The sequence below is a fragment of the Salminus brasiliensis genome, chromosome 11 (genome assembly GCF_030463535.1).
Source record: "Salminus brasiliensis chromosome 11, fSalBra1.hap2, whole genome shotgun sequence".
Classification (NCBI taxonomy): Eukaryota; Metazoa; Chordata; class Actinopteri; order Characiformes; family Bryconidae; genus Salminus; species Salminus brasiliensis.
This window is the reverse complement of record NC_132888.1, coordinates 20,909,176-20,934,556: the sequence shown is the minus strand read 5'-3', so window position 1 is coordinate 20,934,556 and position 25,381 is coordinate 20,909,176. Positions and strand designations below refer to the sequence as shown.

Here is a 25,381-nt window from a genome sequence, read left to right as displayed (position 1 = left end):
CTACACAGTCATATCAGAATATTATGACAATCCCATTTGGAAAAGACTACCATATAGGATCACTTTGTAGTTCTACAGTTACAGGTTGTAGTCCATCTGTTTCCCTGCATACTCTGTTAGCCACCTTTCACCCTGTTCTTCAATGGTCAGGACCCACAGTGCAGTTATTACTTGGATGGTGAGTCATTCTCAGACACCGACATGATGGTGGCGTGTCCGTGCAGTGCTGAGAATGACCCACCACCCAAATATCACCTGCTCTGTGGTGGACCTGTGGGGTCCTGACCGCTGAAGAACGGAGTGATAACAACAATGCAGAGAAACAGATGGACTACGAAGTGCTCCTGCATGGCTGATGGGTGTAAGTTCTATATATATCAGTATCAACCTTCTCGTTCATACACTCTTATGATATCTTATCTCAGATTATTGAGGCTATTGGTGAGAACTGGAGCTCCACTTAACTCTTGCATTTGTTAGTTTGCAGCTCATTGATTTATCCATAGGTCTTGTGAACACAGTCTAGTGTAGTCTGCAAAAGGTATTGCTGTGAAAGCAATTTAATTTTTGATTTGAGCAACACACTACAATCGTAGCTTTGATTATACACCCCAAAAAAAAGGGTTGTAAGGAAACGTATAAAAAAAGTATGCAGAGAAACAGATGGACTACAGTCTGTAATTATGGAACTACGAAGTGCTCCTGTATAGTATGTGGAGCTCATAAAATGGGCCGAGTTCATTCCAAACCAGGGGTGGTTGATCACTTGATATCGGATGGAAAAGTAAAGTGCTAACTGAGTCAGAATATACTGTCTGCTGTCACACAAACATTAGCCACATAATCAGGTGCTGCATGTCAGCTAAAGTGTGCAGGCCAATTATAGCATAACAGATGAGTCCTCTCTATTATACTACACTGGTCTGCAGGGTTTCATGGCATTTTCCCATAAGGGACCAATGCGTAAAAAAAACACATCAACCCTTTTGAAGAAGCACCCAGGAGACCCCTTATTTCCAGTCCTAATTTCAATCACCTGATCCAGATAGTTAAGTTGTTTAAAAGTGTCTGACTGTCCTACTGACATAGATTCAGGCCTACTGCGGGACACACAAGATGTTTGTTAGTCTCGGGCTCGGTTCCTTTTCATGTTCATGCTTCTGTATTTGATGGAAAACTGGCAGGAGGGTCTTGTTTGGGAACATGTGGCTGTTTTTTGTACCCTAGATTTGTGGAGATCTTTCAAAGTGCCTTAAATTGAGACGTGAGACCAGGTGGTTTCTTGATTTGATACTTGATATGATTTTCATACAGCAAAAAGAAGGAATTATGAGAATATGTTAATGTTTCTATTTTCAGTTCATTTAAATAATCAACATTATGAAAAACATTACTCTATTATAATGTAATTATACTAACAATAAAGTAATAGTAATAGCTTTATTAGAATATACTAATAGCCTTACATTATTAAAGTGTAAAAGAAAAGCTCTGCTTTATGGTGTCCTAATTTAATGCTTCAGCTGCAGACTACTTTGTTAGCCCCAAGCTAACACAATTATCATAAGCTGCCATGCTAGTAGAAACAATGATACTGCACACTGTTGTACAATTGCATACAGTATTGAGACTGTTTTGTTATTTCCTTACTGAAGCAACAATTGCCAAAAAGGTCAGAGTTTTAGCTGTCCATTGCTAATTCGCTAGCATTCATTAGAAAAAATACTTCTCAATTCATACAATAACCCGTCAAGGCAATGGCAGTTTTTTTACGCTTGTAGAAATATTTTTGTATGGTGAAATGTGTACAAAATATTATGCTGACATAATTTTAGGTAGTTACTAGATTAATTTCAGCTGTCTTATTCCAGTAACTCAATAATGCCATTGTCTGTAAGATTACATGAACCTGAACCTGTAGTCAGTCTGTTTCTCTGCATAGTTTGTCAGCCAACTTTCACCTTGTTCTTCAGAGGCCAGGACCCCACAGGACCACCTCAGAGCAGGTGTTATATGGGTGGTGGGTCATTTTCAGCACTGCAGTGGCACTGACATGGTGGTGGCCTGTTAGTACTGCGTGTTTTGCTGGTAAGAGTGGATCAGACACGGCAGTGCTTCTGGGAATAGTCCACCAACCAGATATATCCAGCCAAAGGCGTCCTGAGGACTAGAGGATGACCAACACAAACTGGGGACCAGCTAGGTAGGAGTGTCTAATATAGTGGACAGTGAGTCACAGTGTTTAAAACCCCCAGCAGCACTGCTGCGTCTGATCCATTCACTTGTACCAGTGGAATACACACTAACACTCCACCACCAGGTCAGTGTCACTGCAGTGCTGCTCTGTGGTGGGCCTGTGGGCTCCTGACCATTGAAGAACTGAGTGAAAGGAGGCTAACAAAGTATGCAGAGAAGCAGATGGACTACTGTGTGTACAGATACATACATGCATAGATGCCACGTCAGCTGTTGGTCTTCACTCCACTAGGTTTACGGTCAAGGTTCACTTGCAAACAAATGAATGTGAATGAAGAGACGAGGAGATCTTGTGATCAGACCTGCTTATTACTCAACAAGTTTCCACCACAATCATATGGTTATGACCATAAGACGTTTATGCACTCTGGTGATTATTTAAATGTCTAAACTACTTGTTGCTATATTTATAAAACGCCTCGGTTTCCAAGAACTACCTACTGCCCACCTACTCGAGCCAGCTTGGAACGTTGTTCTTCTGAGTAAAATTCATCTGCTGACTGAAATTGCATCCGTTTGTTCCGGTGGTGTGGGTTAGATAACTGAATGTGTTTGACCTCTTTTTTAAAGTGGTCAAGTGATTATTCATAACCTGAAGTTTCTCCTTTCATGTGCTAATAGAAATGTGCCATTTGACTCATCAGTGCGAAGTCATGTTTAATTCCGTATTGGTAGACAGAAAAGTTTATTTTTAGGAGAGCCTTTGCTGATCAAAACTTTCCTTATTGTCAGTAAATCCATGGTAGTTATATTGTGTGATGTCTGTGTCTTCACTTTTTCCATCTTAAAAGTCTTAGAAGCCCACATTTGTGGAAAATGGCACGGTAAGCTGAACTTAAGGGTGCCGCTTGTTTCATGAACATGATATTGTGCTGCCATGAAGCAGGCAGGGCCTATTAATTATTTCCCTTTTCTTTTTCAGTTTTTTAGTCATTTCCAATTCCCACCGCTAGCTAGGGCTCCGCCCCCCTGTCACACAGTGCTACCAGTGCCGAGAGGGTGAAGGCTAGCATGTGCTTCCTCTTGAGTCACATGAAGCCAGACAACTGCAACGTTATTGGACAGCTGACCACACTCCCTTATCTGTTCCATCAGTCTATATAGACATCAATCCTGTACCACAGACTCCCGAACTTGCTAACATCGCGCTGAGTAATAAGGGGAGAGGGAGGGTCATGCTACTTACCCAAAAAGAGCTGGGCCAGTTGTGCTTGGATTCCTGACCACAAATGGCTGTGGCATCACTGGAGATCAAACTGATGACAGACTTGAATACCTTTATCTATACTGTACAGCTGGCTCAGAGGGTTCTCCTCTGAGAATTGGGAGCTGTTTAATTAAAGACCATGTTTTCTGAATCTACAGGCTACGAGTGAAGCACCACTTTTACCAAGGCAACGATTGGGATCTTTGGAGCAAAGCTGTAGAAGAATCTGTTTGGTTGCTTTAAGAACCTTTTATTTAGATGTGTGAGTGTTTTTTTTGTAGGTGTAGGTTCTGTACCACTGTATCACAGTATATCCACCCTCAATATCAGCAGGCCTCCTATCCCATCAGCACGATCACCAAATATATTGAACACGGGATTGATAATAAGTGTGCGAAGTTGAGGCTTAGTGAGAGGCAAGCAGAGTAGAAAGCAGCCAATAAGAGGCTTGTCTGCTTCAGATGTTTCCTAGGCGACCAGTGGGAGCGTTAACATTCGGAAAGGTTGTCGCCAACAGCGGGACCGGGTCTCCAGCTCCACCACACCAGCTAATATATGCCTGTGCCGGCCAACATTGCTTAAGAGCGATTATTGGAGAGAACACGGGCAATTGTGCTGGTTCAGACTCTGGGTGCCGATGGCTTGGGATTCGACCTCGCGACCCCCCGGGCCATAGTATCAGTGCATTAGTTTGCTGAACCAGGAGCCTTTGTTTTTAAGAGTGTTCTGTGTCCATTTGTTAAATAATTGATAGAAATGTATATAGCTGATCTCTGGCAGATATGTAGACATGTAGAGTTCTCCGAGTTAACAGGAAATGTGGCCTCTGTGCCACTGGTCTCGGTGAGCTCACCAAGGTGTTGTATTTATTTTTTAGACACAGGAAACTCAGGTAACGATTGCTGTGTGGTTCAAATGAATGGCCTGACTCAGTGAAATAGCCTCACTTTTAGTAATAGTGTATTTGTTAGTGTGTTTGTGTTGTATGTTCTGTTGTTGTGCATCTTTGACGGACTGTGTGTGTTAACTCTGCGCTTTGACCTCCACATTTGACATGGAGAGCTGGTGATTCACAGTTAATCATGGCGGTGGTTTTGCTTATTTTGCAGATTTTATCCAGGTCACTATGAGCAGTTGCGCCGCTGCTTTTCCTACTGCGTTCACATGACGGCGCCACCTTTTGCTGTCAGAGACACATCAGTCAGTCGGTTAGTCTGAGAACACCATGGTGCTCTATTCTTTGCCAACAGAGTGTCAAAGTGTCTGGGCTCACCGTTGCCTGTAGAGAAACCACAAGCTTTGGCGGTGGGCCTTCATTTCAGAGACATTAGTAAGCCCATAAAAAGGAAGTCCGAGTAAACTCTGGAGTTTCACTTCAACAGTGCTGGTTAATAAGAGCACGATGTATGAGACACCCCAGAAAAACTAGAGCCACAGATCCTGTGGTTAACGCTGGAACAGGTCAGGTGCAGTCGGCTTCTGGTGTGAATTTGAAAGTAGCTGTGTGGAAGGTACGGTAATAACTGCACATAAGCCCTAACGACTGCTCTGTGTACAGTGCTGCATTCTATCAGTGCTCTGCTTCACAAGAAGATCTCAGAAAGTAAAGGCGAATGGCTCAGCAAGAAATTTTCCACTGACGGCAAATGTAGTGGATCAGACGAGATGTTTGCTTCTTAGGTTCTCTACTATGTAGCTGAGACCTATGTAGCTAACACGTAATGGAAACTTAAAACACCTCTGATTAACAAACCACATAGCCTAAATAATCACACCCTCGCTCCAACCCACGGTAAATAAGTCATCTCAAACGGACTTCCTAATGTGGTTTCAGAATTTACAATTTTCGGGCTGCCCTGGTCAACATTTCTGTTGCTGTGAATAGTTAAGTGAGTAGAAAATGATCAACCGATCTCCTAGAGCCATGAAGCTAATGATGACATGATTATTTTTGTTTTGAACGATTTTAGAGGGAAAAATCAAGAAGAACACCTCAGAAGATAACTTACCAAGATTTTAGACCTTAGTTAGCTTAAATAAACAATTGCCGGTTCGTAAGCATTGTAAAGGAAAGGCCAGATTATGCAAATCATGAATCATAAAGTTTTAATAAAGAAGTGCTCTAACCCCTCAAACCGTGTCCCACCAATCAGCAGCCACTGGCTCCTCTAAGCAGCTGCATAGCGCTTTAAATGTTCAAATAATTGAGGCCCCCAAAGTTGGAGATAGCTATAAGACATCTATAACCTTCTAGTGTTGGGAGCATTGGTAGTGTTAAGTGGGTGGCTTCATTGGCAGCACCAAACTGGGAGAAAAAGAGAGATTTATTTGTAGAACTGCTCAAAAAGTAAAATTATTATTATATTATTATTAAAGAAATGTTATTATTATTATAATTATATTGTATATTGAAATTATAATTATAATGCAAAAAAGTTTATTTAGATTTAAACAACACAGTGCTAATATTTGAACTTTGAGAGCATTAAAAAATCACTATGGTGAAATAACCTTGACTGCACAGCTCTTATGTCTTGGCAGGCTCTCCACTAGTCTTTCACATTGCTGTTGGGTGACTTTATGCCATTCATAGTCTGCAAATTCAGATAAATCAGCTTAGTTTGATGACGTGCCATACATGTAGAGATGCAAATTTAAGAAAGAAAATTCAATGGGCTCTTAATTTTGCTGTATATTCAAAAGCCATCAGTGGCAGAGTCATGCATGCAGAGTGTCTTTATGTAGAAAGAGAGTTAGAGGGATAAAATCTGATTTGAAGAAAGTTTAAGGTATTTATTTATTTAGTAGTGGTGGTTTGTGGATGCTAAATGAAGCAGCTATGTCTGTGTTATATTGTTAACCCCTGTTTCCAATTACCACCACTGTACAACCCAAGCCTGTTTCTCTACAGTGACTCATTTCATATTAGACGCCTCTTAATGACTATGTTTACAGGTCAATGACTGAATTATGCAGATGCTTTTTAAATGGTTGAGTTCCACTTAAAAAAAAAGCCCTTTATCATTTCCTAACTGACTGGTTTTGAGGCGAGTAGGAAATTGTGCAGATTGTTTTTGCCAAATCATCAGAATGTGTGTTCGCTGAGGCCACGGACATGATCCACTTTCTCATGACTCTAATCATTCCTCACTAATTATCTTATTACAGCGCATCCACCAGACCAGAGGGCATGAACCGGCCCAGCTCCACAACATTTTACCACCAGGGGCAAAGTCCTTCCAGCACTTCCAACACTGGAACACTGATTAAGGAACACTAATTAAGGAGCAGGTGATTAAGGCTGGGGAAGAGGATGCTCTTTAGATGAAAGCACTTTGCGATATTTGGAAGTCTCTGTTGACTTGAAGGTTGTCCTGGTGCATGGCAGCAATCTGCTTTTTTTTTGTTTTAAAGCTGTGATCTCTCCCTTACGCTAAACAAGCTCCTCGGGGACGGCAGGCAGTTCAGGCAGATGGAGTAGAGGCGGGAGAGGAACGCACATGAAGCTTTTGTGTCGTCCTTGCGTGGAACGTGCAGCTCATGTTGTCTGCAGTGAAGCGAAGAAATGAAGCTTGTGATCTGTGCAGTGCATTAGTTAAGCCTCCTTTCTGTGTGGATATCTCCTAGTGGTAGGCAGTATAATGCTATGTTAATGTGATCGTGACAGTCAGCTTTCTGAGGAGGTTATATGATGAGGGTATCGTCAGTACATCTACACTGATCAGCTACACCAGTGAGACCACTGGCTCCTATCAAGGGGTGTGATGTATATTAGCTATCAGTTGAACAGTCATGTTGGAAGCAGGAACAATGGGCAATAATGAGTGTGTGATGTACAGCTCCTCTACAGTGGCAGGTCTTGTGGGGTATTCCTGGTATGCAGTGGTCAATACCTTCAATAAATCCAGCCAGCAACAGGGTAATGGGCATCCAAGGCTCAGTGATGTGATCCATGGAGGCTCCACCTTGCAACTTACAGGACTTGAAGGGTCTGCGGCTAACGCCTTGCTTTCCGATACTATAGGACACCTTCAGAGGTCTTGTGGAGTTCGTGCCTTAGCAGGTCAGAGCTGTTTTGGAGGCACACGTGGGACTTACGCAACATTAGACAGCAGTTTTTAATGTTATGGCTGATAGGTGTAGAACCAATAACACATCTCTAGTGCTATGCTGGTGTCTTCTTTTCTTTCCAACATCTTCACAAACCTAAATATGGAGATATATGCCATACCTGTTTTTTGCCATACCACTCACACTTAATGGCTCTCATCTTATTTTGCAGTACAACAACAAAGCGACGGTGCTAAACCATATTTGGTCCCATACAGCACTCATACAGAAACCCCCATATCATGTTTGGAACCTTACAACTTAGTTTACCATCTCAGTTTGATTAAAACGTGGGTAAATGTGCTGCAGTCGTACGACTTCATAAGGTTTTTATTCTGTGTTCCTCAAGTTTTACTGTTTATTTTTGTATTTTCTTCTAAGACTCGTCCTATCACTCCCCTTACGCCTTCGTATGCACAAACTCCTGACCATAGAGGGTTGTGGTGTTGAATGGAAACTTATGATCTTCTGTCTCTTCTCAAGCTGTCAGTTAGACAATCAGGCCACTCTAAAGCTGTGGAGCACAGCAGATTTAAGCAATTTCAGCTGGACAAAGTTGAAGTCGCCTCAACCTAATATGTACTGTTCTGAGAGATTTTGACTAAACTAAGCGAAGTAATGAGTTACTGCTTCATTTATACCGTGCAGGAGGCAGAAGGAGGTTTTCCTAGTCTTTAATCTGGAAAATCTCACTGTAGAGAGATGACTGAGGCAGCCATGTAGGATGCAAGCAGGTATATTTACAAGAGATGGTTATATGTTTCATACTGGCTGAACTATCTCTTTAAGAGCGCGCAGGAGAGAACACTAGGGCATGTGTTGTGGAATAGTGTATTATTTTTTCATGGCCTAGCTTTCGCTGCTTCAGAGTCAGCATTGTAATGTACGTTATGTAAGCTCCCTCTAACATCAGTGGATGTTAAAAGACTGAACGTTAAAAGATTTAAACTGCCTGGTTTAGGTGTCTTATAAACTGATGTTGTATTCAATCAGATGAGAGTGACTAAGAGAGGAAGGAAGCCCCCCCTGTGATTCTGCTCTTTTTTTAAACCTCTCAAATAATAATAGACGATGTGAGAGAACAGTGTGATGAACCTGTCTCCCACATGGCTTAAGCGTCTCCGCGGGCTCTTGTGAAAGCGCCGGTGAGTTGTTATATCAATCACGCGGCCTCCTCTGTCAAATACTCTCCGTTTTGTCAGCGGCCAGCGGTAAGTCTCTGCGCATCAGTGCCAATAAGTCATTTCTTTGATTGTGAGGTGCATCATGGAACACACAGTATCACTTCTTGGCTCTGTAGCTTCATGCTCGCCCACTCACTTTTAGTCAGCTCTAGCAGGAACCCCTCCCATGATAAGACATGTGCAACCTAAAACTGTTACAGTAGAGCCAAGAAACATCACTCTGCACTTCACTCCAAGCCTCGGAAATACACAGTAATCTACTCACTGATATAGAAGTAAATGCTTTTTTACGATCCTTGTTGATTATTAATGGAGTAATGGGGGGACAGGGGCACACTGGAAAAACGGGCCACACACGCACACACACATACACTGACACACACAGCTTTAATATAGAATTGATTTGATTTGATAAACTAGGGGTGGTAACTGTAAATACTGTACATCCTTAAGGAGAGTTTTGTAAATGGTTAATCTAACACACTGTAGTGTTCATATTTTCCCCATGTTTTCTCAGATGTCTACAACTTTGCTTCCTGTATATACTACTGTGCAAATATATTGGCACCTTTACTATTGATGTTTATTTGCTCATGGGAAAAAATTTATATATATATATATATATATATATATATATATATATATATATATGTATAATTAAATTATTCTACTACAAACCATAACCTTTTAATATGGTATGTATTTAACCTGTGGGCGTACTTCAGAACCACACAAAACACCATTAACAGTTTTAGTTTATTTCTATGAAAACCAAACATGACGTTAATATACAAGTATTTCCATTTTTCCAACACCATTTTTGCAAAGGTGTGTTCTCTGTAGAGGATATGAACGTATTTAACGTACTGAAAATCATTTAATCAGAGGTCCCAAACTTTTTTCTAAGACTAATTATGCACCGATCAGCCATAACATTAAAATCACTGATGTGGAGTGAATAGTACTGATGACCTTTCTGCAATGGAAGCTCATTTATTTTTTTTTTCTGAAATCAAGGGTATTATAAAGAGTTTATCCTGCTTTTGTCGGAGTAACTGTCTCTACTGTCCTGGCAAGGCCTTTTGCTAGATTTTGGAGCATTGCTGTGAGGATTGGATTGCATGCAGCGACAAGAACATTAGTGAGGTCAAGATTTTGGATGATCTTCCCTAACTCCTTGGATAGAGCATTATTATTCCAGAGAACACAGTTCCACTGTTCCACAGCTCAATGCTCGGGGGCTTTATACCCCTCTAGGCCGCATCTGGCGTTAGGCATGGTGACATCAGGTTCAGGTTTATCTGCTCCAGAGAGTTCTATTGTCAGTATCTCTTTACAGAGACTAGACAAGCTGTGTGTGTGTGTGTGTGTGTGTGTGTGTGTGTGTGTGTGTGTGTGTGTGTGTGTGTGTGCATGTGCACATCTGAGCCAGCAATGGGTCCAACTTATAGAAGCTGAATGCATTCATTGGAAGGGGTGTCCATAGACATAGTGTATATGTATTTATGTATATGTGTATATATATATATATATATGTGTGTGTGTGTGTGTGTGTGTGTGTGTGTGTGAGTACTCACAACAGTCCTACAGTACATTTCTTCCTATCTTACACATGTTTCTCATGTCCTGCAGTACCATGAATACTAATCTAGTTTCCATTTTATTATGCACAGTAATGAGTGTGGGACAGCATTCTGAAACGAAACGCAGGATGATAAAATTCATGATGTCTGTTGTGTGTTTGAATTTCAGGTTGAAGGCGCTGGTCTCCACAGGAGGCAGGAGTGTGCAGCTCGCATGTGACTGGTGAGACTCCCTGTATAATGTTTCATCAATACTGCAAGCAGTAAAACACAAATACTGACTTCCTTCAGATTACTGTTCCCTTCCTGCAGTGTTCTGCTGCCTCCCACTGGCTGTAACGTGTGTTATATCACATGTCAAACTGCAGACCTACAGGGCCACAGCACTTCTGGACATTGCTGCTTTAATCTAAACATATTTAGTACCTACTGACTCTGGCCGCATGCTGGCCCTTGCAGTTTGGATGATTAACACTAGAGCCATGGTCTTTCAGAACTGCAGTAATTCTGTTTAACATGACTTTTCCTATCACAGAAATAATCCACAATAACACAGATTGCCCCATTTTTGTTGTTATAGTAGCAACTGTACCGAAGCAGCAACTTCTGAATAATGAGGTCTGTTGTCCTTTTCTCCCCAGGCTCTTCTCCCACGTAGATGACCCCTTCCTGGACGACCCCTTACCCAGAGAGTATGTGCTGTATCTACGCCCCAGCGGCCCCCTTCAGAACCAGCTCAACCACTTCTGGCAGCAGTCCCGGCTGACCTGCGGCAAGAACAAAGCCCACAACATATTCCCCCACATCACACTCTGCCAGTTCTTCATGGTGAGCTCTAGGAGCAGCTTCTTTTCATGACTTTTCTTAGAGGGCCCTCTACTGAATTTCCTTCTTCACAAGTAATATACTGTAGATACTCTTAAACACGCCTTTTACTCCCCAGTCAGGCGTCCATATATGGAAACTAAGCTGCCAAACTCATTTAAATATCCACCTGTTCAGTCATACTGCAGTTCCCAGCTCTAAATGCTTTCTCAATTAGGCAGATAGGCAGACAGCCAATTCAGAGCAGACCTCATTTATCTTACATAGTGGCGCAGTAACAAAAACAGCCTGTTCAATTCTTAGGGATAAAGAAAGGTTGGGAAATTGGGAATGTCAGAATAAATTAGGACCATTTTTTATAACATTAAGCTGTACAAATATTGTAAAAGGACCAAGTGGAGAAACATACAATACAAGAAAAAGTAGCATATTAAACTGTTTATCCTACCACATGCCCTAAAGATATATATTGTGAAATAAGGTTAGTTATACAGGCATGTGAAGTCATATGAGATTTTTCATGTGCTGTTAATTTTTTAAGTGAAAATACTTCTGCCTAGTTCTAGTTCATAGAAAGATTTTATTTGTAATGTTCTTTTTCCATTATATCAAATTAAGTCAGAATTCTGGTGTGAGTTTTGAGAGTGATTATTAAATGAGATGTATCTTGTTTGAATGGACTGAAGCCAGTCTTACACTACAGTATTACATCCTCTATGTTTTAGAACATTTTAACAAACATAAAATAATATATAATAATGTATTGATAGTGCTGTACTACTTCATTTGTAGGAATCTATATAAAAAGTCAATAGGCTTTATTGCCATTTTAACTATATACAGAGTACACAGTGAAATGAAACAACGTTCCTCCAGGACCATTGTGCGACACAGAGCAGAAGTGCATACAGACAGTACGATACAATGCACAGAGTGTAGACGAGACACAGAGTGCAGATGAGAAAGTGTAACAGGCAGGATACAATAAATAAATCAGACAGACTGAGCTTGTAGTGGGAAGTGGGGTAGTGCAAATAGGATGTGCATTGTATGTTATTTTGAAGGATCAGACAGAAAACAGTAGAGTGCAGCACAGGTTAGTGTGGTACTCTAGCAGCTACCTTGAATAAATTAGTATTTGTGCAAAAATGCAATGTGCAACTATGTGCAAAAGAGTCCAGTGATGCAGTGAGGTTGTATTTTGTGCAAAATGCTTCATATTGTCTTGGATTCACAACTTGGTGAATTAGTGTGTGAGTATGGAGGAGTCCATCTATTCAGTCTCTGGAGGTGAGAAGTCTGATGGCTTGTGGGGAAAAGCTGTGGCAGACTGGGATCATCCACAATGCTGGTGTAAATGGCTTTCGTGGCTGTAGAGCTGGTGTTCAGGGTCCAGGTGAGGTTCTCCACTAAAAGTGGACACCAATCTCCACAGAGGACCTGTCAATGTGTCCGGCTCTCCTGAAGTCAACCACCATTTCCTTGGTCTTGTCTACATGCAGGTGAAGGTTGTTTACTTTACACCAGTCTTTCAGCTGCTGCACCTCCTCTCTGTATGCTGACTCGTCGCCTTTGCTGAGGAGACCCAGCACTCTTGAATCATCTGTGAACTTTATGATGTGGCTATAGCTGTGTTTTGCCGCACAGTCATGAGTCAGCAGGGTGAACAGCAGAGGACTTAGAACACTGCCCTGGGGGGCCCCAGTGTTCAGTGTGATGGTGCTGGAGATGCTTTTCCCAGCCCGATCAGGAAGTCCAGGACCCAGCTGCAGAGAGAGGTGTTGAGGCCCAGCAAGCTTAGATGGTGTTGAATTATTACGCACTATAAAACCGCTCATCTCCCTTCTCGTTCTTGTGGCGAAAATTTGCACCCCTCCACTGCCCCTGCTCCTCCTGGTGGTCCAGTTATACTCAACCTCTACCTGGCAAGGGGGGGGGGGGTCTGGATTCGGGTCCCATTAGCACCCCCCAGATCTCCAGCCCAAATTTCTCAAGTTCTCCTTCCTTGCCTCAGCTACAGTTGTCCGCAATTTGCAAGTGTTTTAATAATAACAACAACCCCTTGTTCCCCAAAGAATTCTACAAATACTATACTTCCGTTGTCTAGTTAATATTAATAATGAAGTTAAGACATTACTGAGTAAGTTATTAATATGACAAGCGATTCTAAACCTGGAAACTATCTGTGGTCTTGTCCCCCTGGATTAGTGTGCTGACAGTAAGGTGGAGGCCCTGTGTGGGGCTCTGCAGTCCACGGTGAGCCAGTGGAGAGGCCGCTTCCCCAGCCCCCTGCCCCTCGAGCTGTACACCTCTGCCAACTTCATCGGCCTCTTTGTGGAAGAGCAGGTGGCCGAGACATTGAAGAAGTTTGCCTCTGACTTTGCTACAGAAGCTGCCTCCAAAGCAGGTAGGATGCCACAAAAGCTTGGCCTCAACATTCTGATGCAGTGATTCAGTTCAGCCAGTGACTCAAATGTATGTCATGTTCTCCTCATGCCGCACCTCACATGATCAGTTATGGCATTTGTAGCCTCTGACCTTTCAGCTTTCAAAGTCGTTGAGTAGTCTGAATAAAAGAAAAACTTGCTGATGTGGTTTCTGACGTTGTGACACATTGCTGTCTATATGAATGGGCATTCCGTGTGTCAAAAAACCGCATACACTACATGGCCAGAAGTATGTGGACACCCCTTCTTGTTACTGGGTTCAGGTGTTTCAGACACACTCATTGCTAACAGGTGTATAAAATAGAGAGCATAGCCCTGCAATCTTCATAGACACATGCTGGTAATAGAATGGTTTGTACTGTAAAAGTGGCACCTTTCATCCAAGGCAGTTTTTGCCCTGCTAGATCTGCCTCGGTCAACTGTATAATGCCAGCAGTAAACTTTGGTGGCGGAGGGCCAACGGTATGGGGCTAGGAAAGGCCCTTTTTTGTTCCAGTATCACAGAATGTGCCCATGTGTGCAAAGCGAGGTCCAGACAGACATGGTTTGCCAGATTTGGTGTGGAGGAACCCCAGTGGCCTGCACGGATTCCTGACTTCAACCCAACCGGACACTTTTGGGATGAACTGGAACATTGATTGCGTGCCAGACCTTCTAATCCAACATCAGTGACCCAACCAGAGCACATTTGACGGAACAGGCCTGAACTTGCAGACACACTCCGAAACCCTGTTGAAAGCCCTCATAGAAGAGTGGAGGCTGTTATATGGTATCTAACTCCAAGCTCATATAGATGTAATGGTCAGGTGTCCACATACTTTTAGTCATAAAGTTTTTTTATATACAGCAGGATGTCATTCAGCGTCCGAAACCACACAAGCAAGAAGCCTCTCCTTTTTGTTTTATAGATGTTCACGTGGAGCCCCATAAGAAGCAGCTGCATGTGACTCTAGCCTATCACTTTCCCAGCTGTCATTTGGCTTCCTTGGAAAAGCTGGCGAGAGGAATTGAGGTCAAGCTTGGCTGCGACTGGCTCGCTGTTCTTTTTTCTCGGGACATTAGATTTGCTAATCATGAGGTAAGTGGTTGATCTGAGAGGGCACTGCCATCATCTCATTGCCTGGTTTCAGAATGTAAGAAACAGTGCTCTCCAACAGAGCCACAAGTCTAGTCTAGTCTATCCATTCTGGCCTTCCATACCAAAATTAGGCCCTACTCTGAAAAAAAATTTAAAAATTCGGCTGTGATGACTCACCTGTGACCTCTTGAGTTATTCCAACAGTAGACTAAGTCTAGGAAACTGCCTCTTTGTAGGCCACTTTCCCAAATTAAGCCTAAGCTTAAACTGAATAAGCTTAATCCATGTCCACAAGACTGGCCCTATGTGTAGTTGCTGTGCTGTCTCTGTGTTTTCACCAGACTCTGAGGGTGATGTACCCCTACGTTCCTCAGAATGAGGATGAGCTGGAGCTGGTGCCGGGAGACTTTGTCTTCACATCTCCGGTGGAGCAGATGAGCACCAGTGAGGGCTGGGTGTACGGCACCTCTCTGAGCACAGGCCTTTCTGGGCTGCTGCCTGAAAATTATGTAGGTCGGGCTGATGAATGCGACACTTGGGTCTTCCACGGGTAAGCTCCAGTTCTTTTACACTGTGGGTTAAAGCAGCATTATGTGGCATTTCTACTCTAAAATAGGAGATTTTAAATTATTCTAGTGCTCCACTGACCTGTAACAGGGGGAGCAGCATCTCTGTCCTACTACAGGCTCGCACTATGTAACTTTGGAGAAGCGACAGTGAAGAACCGTGCTTGCGAGAACTGCATAAAGCTGCCTAACCTGAGTCATATTTGTGTAAAATCCTATTATATATATATATATAATGCCTAAAAATGTGTGTCCTTTTACACTTCCTGATTGTTGTCCCCCTACAATGCCAGTTCTTGCATAATGTTGCTTTAAAAAGAGAATTCCACTGAGTTTCCAAAATTATCTGCGTACTTAAGTGGTTAAGGTGTGTTTTTCAGGATAGTTCACAGCAGTGTTGGTAGAAACCTGACGTCCAACAGGTTTAATTCCCTTTATAAGCTACATAGGCAGTTACACAGACAGTTATTAATGTAAATAAAGATGGAATTAATGATTTTAAGATGGGATTTTGGCTTAAAACCTATTTTTAAAGGTTATTTAACAGAGACGTGCATGTCGGGTGTTATAAGGCAAAATAGGCAAAAATCCCTTTTTGTTTTTTTAAACCAGATTTACCACTCTACAATAATCAATATACCACATAAAAATTCAGGGGAAATATATATGTTCACAGGTCATTTGGGATAGTAAATGAACTACCTTTATTTAAGTCTGAGACATTTTGACCCCGGGTTCCTATCACCACAACTGTAAAAAAAAAAAAATCAGTCTGTTTCTGTAATACTTGAGGCAGGCGGTGTTCATGGGCAAAACATGAATGGACAGGTGGGCTCTATAAATAAATAAAGCAGGAACATCCATGTAGAGACAGGCTAGTGAAAACTATAGCACCATATGAACTATTAATCTACAGACTGACTAACAAAATCTACAAAGGGAAAAACAAACGTGTGACGAAAGGGTGGAGCAGAAACCCAAACCAAGAACAAAAGCTCTTGACCAAAGGAACAAGCTGGAGAAAGCAAACAGGAAGAGCAAAAACACAGAGGAACTGTTATAGTAACTTAATTAAACACTATTTCACCCAAAAAACACTCTGAATTCCCCTTAAACCAAATCTACACTATATGTCCAAATATTTGTGGACACCCCTTGTATTGAAAGCATTCACCTACTTTAAGTTGTGCCCAATGCTGACAAAAATGTGCAAATGTACACATACTCAAATGGTCTAGTCCTTGTAGAGAAGTATTGCCAATAGAATAGGACTCACTGGAGCAGACATGGACCTACTTGCCTAACGCCTAATGCCAGGCTTGGACTAGAGGGGTATCAAGCATGCATTGAATGCAATCAAATGCCTATCCTCACAGCAATGAATGAGACACAATGTATGAGCAGGACAGTTTATCTGGTTGGTCAAGATGCTACCAAGACACACTAAAAGTCATTATGATTGGTTAGAGAGCTCATTTGCATATTGCACCCTAAAACTACGAACTATATAGTCCTATCTCAGTCATTAAAGCCATTCTTTGGTTGTGAATGCTTTTTAGGTGTAGCCTGAGTGTAATCAGCAGTGAATGATAAGAGAATGATAAGATGGCTATTGTCTATCGTACGCAGGTCACACTCGTTTTTCAGTGCCTCCCCTTCAGAAAAAAGCAACAAAGAGAGCAGAACACTGGACGGACTGCTCAGCATTCAGTGCCTGGATAACGTGAGGCCAGGAGATTCGTCCATCCTGAGTGTGGTCTGCCAACCTATGCAGGTATCTTTATCTGACCTAATGCTGTATGTATGGCCACTGAACTGAAGACTACACAGTCTGATTATGGACTGACTGACATGGGTTTTTGCACATGTTAGTGTCATAAATATTGAGACAGGTTCATCAAAAACATCTGAGGGTGCTGATGAAAAGCCAGAGGATGGCTTACCACACAGTGCATTGAAACTAATGGCTAGGCTGACTCATTTATAATTAAAGGGTTTTTTTTCAATAGCTGGGAAATGTATGCTCAAGAGCATTGTAAACTAGGAGTGCTAATGAAAGGTCTGAATCTGCAGTCCTTGCACTCTCAGACAGATGCCTTCTGAATATGCCCTCTAGAGTTAAGGACATTCAGACATTGAATTTACACTCTAGCACTGAAGAGCTGTAGCTAGCTTCATGCTGAAGTGTTTTGTTCTGGTGTAGGTACTCCGAGTCAACAGCCACTCGCGGTCCCCGAAAAGGACGCTCTTTGTGTGTCGCCATGGAGAGAGGATGGATGTGGTGTTTGGGAAACACTGGCTCTCACAGTGCTCTGATGCTAAAGGTAACCTCAGACAATCCAAGACAGCCTTACAACCCTCAGAACTCTCAGTGGCACAGTGTCAGGATGTGTGGTCATATGTGCACTTATTATTATTATTATTATTATTTCTTTTTTTGTTCAATTTGACCCTGAGTGGACTTAGGCGCTGCCACTATGATCCAAGGATCGCTGGATCGAATCCCGGGTCATGCTGCTTGTCATCAGCATGTTGTTCTTGGTCAGCACAGCCGTCTGTTAGCTGTTATGTCGGAGCTGTGGAGCCGAGCTTTCCCCTAAACGTACTGGCTACCTATGTGACTTCACATGTGTCAGAGGAGACATGTGCTAGTCCTCACCCTCCTAGTGTTGGGGCCATTGCTAGTGACAGGGGGAGTTCACATGAATGGGGATTGGGTAATTTGCAATCCAAATTGGGTAAAACAAATTAGCCATGAATAAATGATTAAAAAGTTCAAATTGATATTTAGCCCTGCTGTTCCTCACTTGTGGATGAGAGAGATTAACTATTTGATACCAAAATAAAAATGGCAACTTGCTATTTTATATTGATACTACTGTCAATATTTATTTGGGTTTTTGAAAAATTAAATACCATTAAAAAATGATGATATATTGAACACATATAAGTAGAAAAAACTAAAACTCTAATTAAATTACTAAATTTCTTTTAAACATTTTATTTTATTTTATTTATTGTGTATTTTTTATATAACCCTCTGTACAGCACTGTTTTCTGTCAATTCATCAGCCTTGAGATTTGATCTCCATTTTTTTTAATATTAGGCACCTACATATCCACTTTATTAAGTGTGTTCTAAATGTTCTTCAGCATTTTAGACAATTTAGACTTATTCTAAAACACGTGTAATAAATTCTTTAGCTTTCTACTTCCCTGCTGTTATTATTACTAAACTGCATAATTAGAAATATGTGTACAGACCTGTCAGTTTCTTTGTATTGTTGTGAAGTATTGCCATTGCCCTGCTTTTGCATACTGAGCGGCCGGTCCGGTTGCCTCTTGGTTTTTGACCCATTTCTTTGGGAAACTCTTTGTTTCTTCCTTTTTTCCCCAGTTTTCCTGGATTCGACCTTGGCGCATCTTTCTTATTTTTTTTCTCTCTTCTTTTCCCTATGCACTGGTTATTGCTTCTTGTTTTCACCCTTCAAATATTAAAAATATTAAACTTACGATTTTTTTATTTTATTTTTTTATTCTGCAAGAAAAAAAGTTTGTTCAGATTGACACCTGATCTGAAGCCTAACTGGTCTGCCGGTGTTAAAACATTAAGCGTAACCTTAAGAAATAACTACTTTGTTAGTCTTGACATTGGTATGTATAGACAAACACACACACATAATGACATCAGTCTGATCCTGTCTATCTGCAGGCAGATATGTGCGGACTAACCTGAACATGCCTCCCTTCCTCCCCGCCTGGGGCGGAGGACACCGGGATTATGACATGGACGCTCCTATCACTGTATTTGGAGCTACGCAGGCCAGGACTGTGGGTATGTGGGCTTTTCCAAACATCTTCTCTGTCTTACTGAATGAGCTCATCATCTGAGAACAACTGTGAGTGCCTGGCTGTGTGTTGCAGGCGAGGCATTGCTGGAGAGCAACACCGTCATTGACTTTATCTACTCCTCGCCGAGCCTCCGCTGTGTTCAGACTGCCCACGAGATTCTCAAAGGTACGTATCCTATTTGCAGTGACTACCTTAAGACTTTGACTGCTGTCATTGGACAGAAGACATGTCCCATGTTAATGGTTTATCAGCTACACCTACACCTAACAAGCACTTTTAGGAACAGCTGTGCGCCTATTTATTCAAGAGGTTATCGAATCAGCCAATTGTGTGGCAGCAGTGCAGGTAATCTTCATATCAGTCAGCTCAGTGATTTTGAGTGTGGCAGCTCTAGAACTGCTGCTCTCCTGGGATTTTCCTATCTACAATTGTGGTGAACATGTCCAACCTTGAGGTGGAATGGCTACAACAGCAGAAGACCACTTTGGGTTCCACTTTTGTCAGACAAGGACAGAAAGCTGAGGCTGCAGTGAGCACAGGCTCTCCAGAACTGTACAGTTTAAGACTGGAGAAACATTACCTGGTCTGATGAATCCTGATTTCTGCAGAGGCACACGGTAGGCAGATGGTAGGGTCAGATTTCAAGACGTCAACAGCATAAATCTATGGACCCAACCTGACTTGTGTCAACAGTCCAGGCTGATGGAGGTGGTGTAAAGGTTTGGGGATTGTTTTCTTTGTACACTTTGGGCTTGTTAATACCAGTCAAACATCGTTCGAATGCCACAGCTTATTTGAGTATTGTTGCTGACCATGTGCATCCCTTCATGACCATGGTCATGAAGCTAAAGGCCATTCCAGCATGTCACAAAGCAAATGTTGTCTTGTTTCAGAAGCCACCTCCAGTTTTCCCCACAGTCACGCTATCTTTCTCACAGGTATGCAGCTGGACGGAAAGTTGAGGATACGAGTGGAGCCAGGCCTGTTTGAGTGGACCAAATGGGTGTCTGGATCTTCTCTACCTGCATGGATAACACCCACAGACCTCGCTGCAGCCAACCTCAGTGTGGACACAACATACAGGTACAGACAGTCGGACACAGCACAGATTAGAAAGAATTAGTGTGGCACTGTAGGGCCACCATCATGGTTCTGTATTCTGCTCCACAGACCTCACATAGCCATTAGTAAACTAAGCGTGTCTGAGTCATATGACACCTACATGAGCCGGAGCTACAAAGTGACCAAAGACATCCTGGCAGACTGCAAAAACAAAGGTGAGGCTCACACATGTAAGCCTGTTTGGAAGAGCAGTTCTGGATTGTGGTGAGTGGAGATTCTGAGCGAGCTGCTTCTCCTCTCTCTAGGAAATAATGTTCTGATGGTGGGTCATGCGTCATCTCTGGAGGCCTGCACCCGTCAGCTCCAGGGCCAGACCTTGCACAACTCTAAAGACTTTGTCCAAGTAGTGCGGAAGGTGTGTCCTTTTCCTGTTCTTTCTTTTAATATTATTTTCTTAATTATTTTTTTCACTTTGCTTGTTTAACATTCTGTTGTTGTTTTTTTATTATTTTGATTTTGTTCTCTTTCTTCTTTATTAAAAAATCTATTTTTATTTCCTTTTTTGTATTTTCCCCCTCTTAATTAATTCCTCTTTTTATTCAATTAAAAATGTTAAAAATTATTAATATTTAAGATATTTCTTATGGTTTCTTATAACTACTTTTATTTTTCATTCTTTCTTTTAATATTATTATTCTTTTTCTAGCCATATTATTTTAATTTTTGCTTGTTTAACATTCTGTCATTCTGTTTTTCTTTATATTATGTTTCTTCCCTATTAAAAAAACTTTCTATTTCTTTTTTCTCTATTTGTATTTAAAATCCTTTTTAATTCAATTAAAAATTGTAAGATTCTTATAATAGAATGTATTTTTCTTTCTTTTTTATTCTTTTGATAGTTTTTCTAAAAAACTAGATTTCTTTTAGCTTTATTTTATTTTCTTTTTTTCTATTTTCTCTTTGTTTTTTTTTTTCATTTTTATTTTCTTTTTTATTTCGCTTTCTTTAGCTTTTTTTTTTACTTATTTGCTTGGTTTTTACTTATTGGCTTTTTTTTTTACATTTCTTTTCTTTTTTATTTCACTTTTCTCATTTTTCCTTCTGTCTTTTACTTACTTTCCTATTAGATGTTTTTTCTTACATTTATATTTTCATTTCTTTATCTTTATCTTTTTATTTATATTCACCATGTATATATATATATATATATATATATATATATATATATATATATATATATATATATATATATTTATATGTATCTCTTTATGTGTCATTTTTATTTATATGTGTCAGCTTTAATCTGACACTAATATCGAAGTGTTCTGTCCTTCCAGATCCCATATCTGGGTGTGTGTGCATGTGAGGAGCAGGACTTGAACGTGTGGAAGCTTGTGGACCCGCCCATCCTCCCCCTCACCCACGGACCCAATCACAGCTTCAGCTGGAGAGAGACCCTACAGCAGGAATGACCCACACTGCCCTGTCCCTTAGCGGCTCTGAAAGGCGGCCACCTCACACGCACTGGACGCGCGCAGCTCACGTGTTTTGTGGCGTTTTGCAGAATGGACCCAGGCTGTTCCCGCCACTTTTGAGTTTGCGAGCTTTGAACACTGAGCTGGGACCTGTTTTTTTAAGTTTTTTAGGCTGTGTTTTATGTTTACATGTGGAAGGGTAGGGGGTGGCGTTTTGATGGCCTGGAACTTGTTAAGTAACGTGGTTGATTTGTCTGGGACACACTGCAGGCTAATCTCAGGGCATTGGCAATCATTCTTTAACCAGTGAAGCACAGGTCTAACTGCACAATCACCACAAATAACCTGTCTGTGTATTTTCGGACTAAAAGGCCGCAACATGAAACAGAGCTTAATCTGTTAAGTGTGAACAGATCGTTCTGTCTAAAGTCTACTGTTGAAAACGTGGCGGACAGGAGAAAATCTGTAACCCACAGCACACAGCAGCAGAGGTGTATTTCTAGTTGCTGTGGTTATTAACTCGGGCAGACTACTATATCGTCTTGAGACATGGCTTTCATATTTACTCTGAATTTCTGTAAGCAAATAAAGAGACTGCACTCCCTTTAAAGGCTGATGATGAGTAACAATAGCCTACGAGAACGTTTACGACTGACCTGCAGGAAAAGGTGCCGTTGAAAGTAGGCCACTGGGGATCTGGAGATTTCTCGATACACTCACTGACTGGCTGAAATACTGCGTAGAGATCTGAATGGAGGGACCTTGTTGTCCTTTACTACGTGAACACTGTCAGTATACTCAGGATCATGGGCATGGGTGGCACATGGATGGCGATCAGCACAGCTGCATTCAAATCTGCACTTCGGCGCAAATCCCAGAAGAGACTCCAGACATTTCAGAATCCTCATGCATCATCTGGACCTAGCGTTTAGTTCAGTATTTCAGGAATGGGGGCTATTGTACCAAGTTTGGAGCGCCTCAGGCAGGGATGACTGTATGGAGTGTTGTCTTTGTGCTCTCACTGTAATAGCAAAGCTTTAAGCAATAAAATAAAACATCTGTATCCGGTTGTAATTTGCTCACGCCACACAAATTCAAGTGAAGGCTGCTTCAGCTTAACGGAAGGTGAAATTAGTGTGCAGGCTAGGTTCTTGCACATTGTTGTAGTCACAAGCTGTATAACTACATAGAGGACTACTGCAGCTGGATTCTGTGTGGAGTGTAGAGTACATATCTACAGCAGTAATGAGATACTAACCTTTTAGTTCATGCAGCAGCATGGTATCGGATGTCCAGACTCTTTAACTGGGTGTTTGCTTGCTCTGAAAAGTGCTAAAATGAGAATAAATACATAACATACATAATTTGTAATTCAGCCAGTCTTTAATTTTTGCAAACTACTTTACAAAGCAGCCCAGTATTATTTGTACACTCTTGAAAATAATGGTCCTACAAATGCGCCTAATTCACCAATTTCTTCCTTCCTAAGAAATCTGTTCTTGAGATTTTGTGAGTCCTCACAAAACGTCCAGGTCAGATTCACAAAGTGTTTTTTTAAAGCTCAGAATAGCTCACGGCTCTGCTCTTATAATGACCGATCCCATTGTCCTTCTAAACTGAACTGAGAAACTCAGAATCTTCATAAAGCCTTAGTAAGTGGGGGTTATGAAGAAATATCTTCTTAAGAATAAGGGCCAAATGTTTGTTAAAGAGAAGTGTGAGTAAGGAACCTTGTGGAGCAGTGGTGGCTCAGCGGTTAGTGCCACTGTTGGGCCCAACTCCCCGGGTGCTGGAGTTGGCGGCCCACCGCTGTGTGTGTGTGTGTGTGTGTGTGTGTGTGTATGTACTCACTGCCCGTAGTTCACTAGTGTGTGTGTGTGTGTGTGTGTGTGTGTACGTACTCACTGCCCGTAGTTCACTAGTGTGTGTGTGTGTGTGTGTGTGTGTTCACTACCACAGATGGGTTAAATGCGGAGGACACATTTCACTGTACAGTGACGAATACATGCACCTTTACCTTTAAAGCTCTACAGGAGCAGATATCCAGCTATGGCATTGTCTAGAACCCTTTTTAGCACCTTTTTGTTTTCTATCTGATACCTTGGCTGGTTAGTCAGTACTTTATCAAGTCAAATTAGACAAGCTGCTGCTGGTGGATTTTTAAGCTAATTCTATGAATGGTGGGAGAGATTGATGAGAAATCTGGATAAAAACCTTTGTTGGTCAAACTCAGGCATCTAGTTGATTGCATTCTGGTTATTGTCTTTTTTAGGGTAGTTTGCATTGATTTGTTTTGCTGAATGAGGTTTTACAAGCATATACAGCAGTCTCCCCCTGCTGCTGCTTGAAGGAGTTGCTATCAACGCCTGATTCCACTTCTTTACTTGGTTGGTCTAAGGTCTCAAGTTGGCTCTTTGTATACGAAATACATAGTTCATGTTTCAGAGTTAAATAAATCCAGCACTGAGAATAATCTGCGTCCCCAAAATATCATTACTTAGATTAGAAGTGCCGAAATGCTACAGCGCAGTGTCCGTATGACGGGGTAAACCTGGATGAGTGTATTTACTCAACCTCTCATAGAAGCAGATGCCCACTATACAAAAGGGACACATTTGTTCTGTAGCCCCTGATTACAGAAACATCACTAACCAATCAGATAACACATCAATAAAGGGGTGCATGCAAAAGTTTGGGTAAACTTGCTAGATAGATAGATAGATAGATAGATACTTTATTAATCCTGAAGGAAATTTAGCAGCCAAGCACAATTACACAACACAGCACAGTAATACAATACAATACAATATAATACAATAATTACAAAACAGTATATAATTATAAAACTAATTATAAGTAATAAGTGTTAATATTAGAATAAATGTAAAAAATATGCATTCGAAACCAACCAGAGATGAAAGGCAGTGCAGTTATGAAGAATAAGGAATGAAGCAGACAGATGACAATACTGAATAAATATGTGCATGTATTAATATTTAAGTGTCTTTAGTGTCCAGGAGTGCAGACGTACAGGATGTACAGTAAAGTGTAAATAGTGCAGATTAAAACCTAGAATTAAACCAAAGACATAACAGAGACACCTTTTGTCCCAGTTTGTAAAACAAAGGTGCTGATTTCAGTCCTGCTGTGTGAGCCAGTCTGCTGTAGTCCGCTGTAGTTCATCCCTGAAGGTGGGAAATGACAGAGTCCGTTGATTAACAGCGAGGTGAACACAGTTCTGAGCTCCTAGACTGCAGGTAAACGCAGAAACGTCACAGATCCGGAGAGAAACGAGGCCGCTGTGAAATCACCGAGAAACCGTGTGACGTCATACACACGCACGAATGATCGTCGGTTATGGCGTCATCGCAGAATCAGGTAGAGAAGCGCGAGCGCGGATCAGAGGGGCTCAGGGCCGGGGGGTGGTGGTGGTGGTGGTACTGGTACTGGTACTGGTACTGGTACTGGTACTGGTACTGGTACTGGTACTGGTACTGCTCGGGTCTTCCACCGTGTTCAGCTGAGAGTTGGTACCAAACGGTACCAAACATGAAACATTTTCTGACTGTTGTGAAGTGTGGCGGCGCTGAGGGGCGAGGCAGTGCTCAGGGAGCGTGTGCGGTACCACTTTCACAAAAATGGCGCTAACGGTCAGCGGTTACATTGCCCTTACTTTGCCCGTAAATGTCTAGCTACGGGGTTTTATTTCAGCCTAAAGCTAAAAAAAAGGCAGCTA

At 41.7% G+C, this 25,381-nt stretch overlaps 1 protein-coding gene across 1 annotated transcript in view; it reads left to right on the top strand.

Moving 5' to 3' along the window:
• Nucleotides 1-22,708, top strand: part of ubash3bb (ubiquitin associated and SH3 domain containing Bb) — a 35,704-nt gene extending 12,996 nt beyond the window's left edge. The window contains exons 2-14 of the mRNA XM_072692141.1: nt 10,510-10,563; nt 10,982-11,168; nt 13,374-13,572; nt 14,521-14,690; nt 15,032-15,240; nt 16,886-17,030; nt 17,460-17,580; nt 18,969-19,091; nt 19,181-19,273; nt 20,047-20,191; nt 20,279-20,385; nt 20,476-20,585; nt 21,508-22,708. Of these exons, the coding sequence (XP_072548242.1) occupies nt 10,510-10,563; nt 10,982-11,168; nt 13,374-13,572; nt 14,521-14,690; nt 15,032-15,240; nt 16,886-17,030; nt 17,460-17,580; nt 18,969-19,091; nt 19,181-19,273; nt 20,047-20,191; nt 20,279-20,385; nt 20,476-20,585; nt 21,508-21,642 (1,798 nt within the window). The 3' untranslated portion in view covers nt 21,643-22,708. The remainder of the gene's footprint in view (nt 1-10,509; nt 10,564-10,981; nt 11,169-13,373; nt 13,573-14,520; nt 14,691-15,031; nt 15,241-16,885; nt 17,031-17,459; nt 17,581-18,968; nt 19,092-19,180; nt 19,274-20,046; nt 20,192-20,278; nt 20,386-20,475; nt 20,586-21,507) is intronic.
• Nucleotides 22,709-25,381: the final 2,673 nt, after the last annotated feature.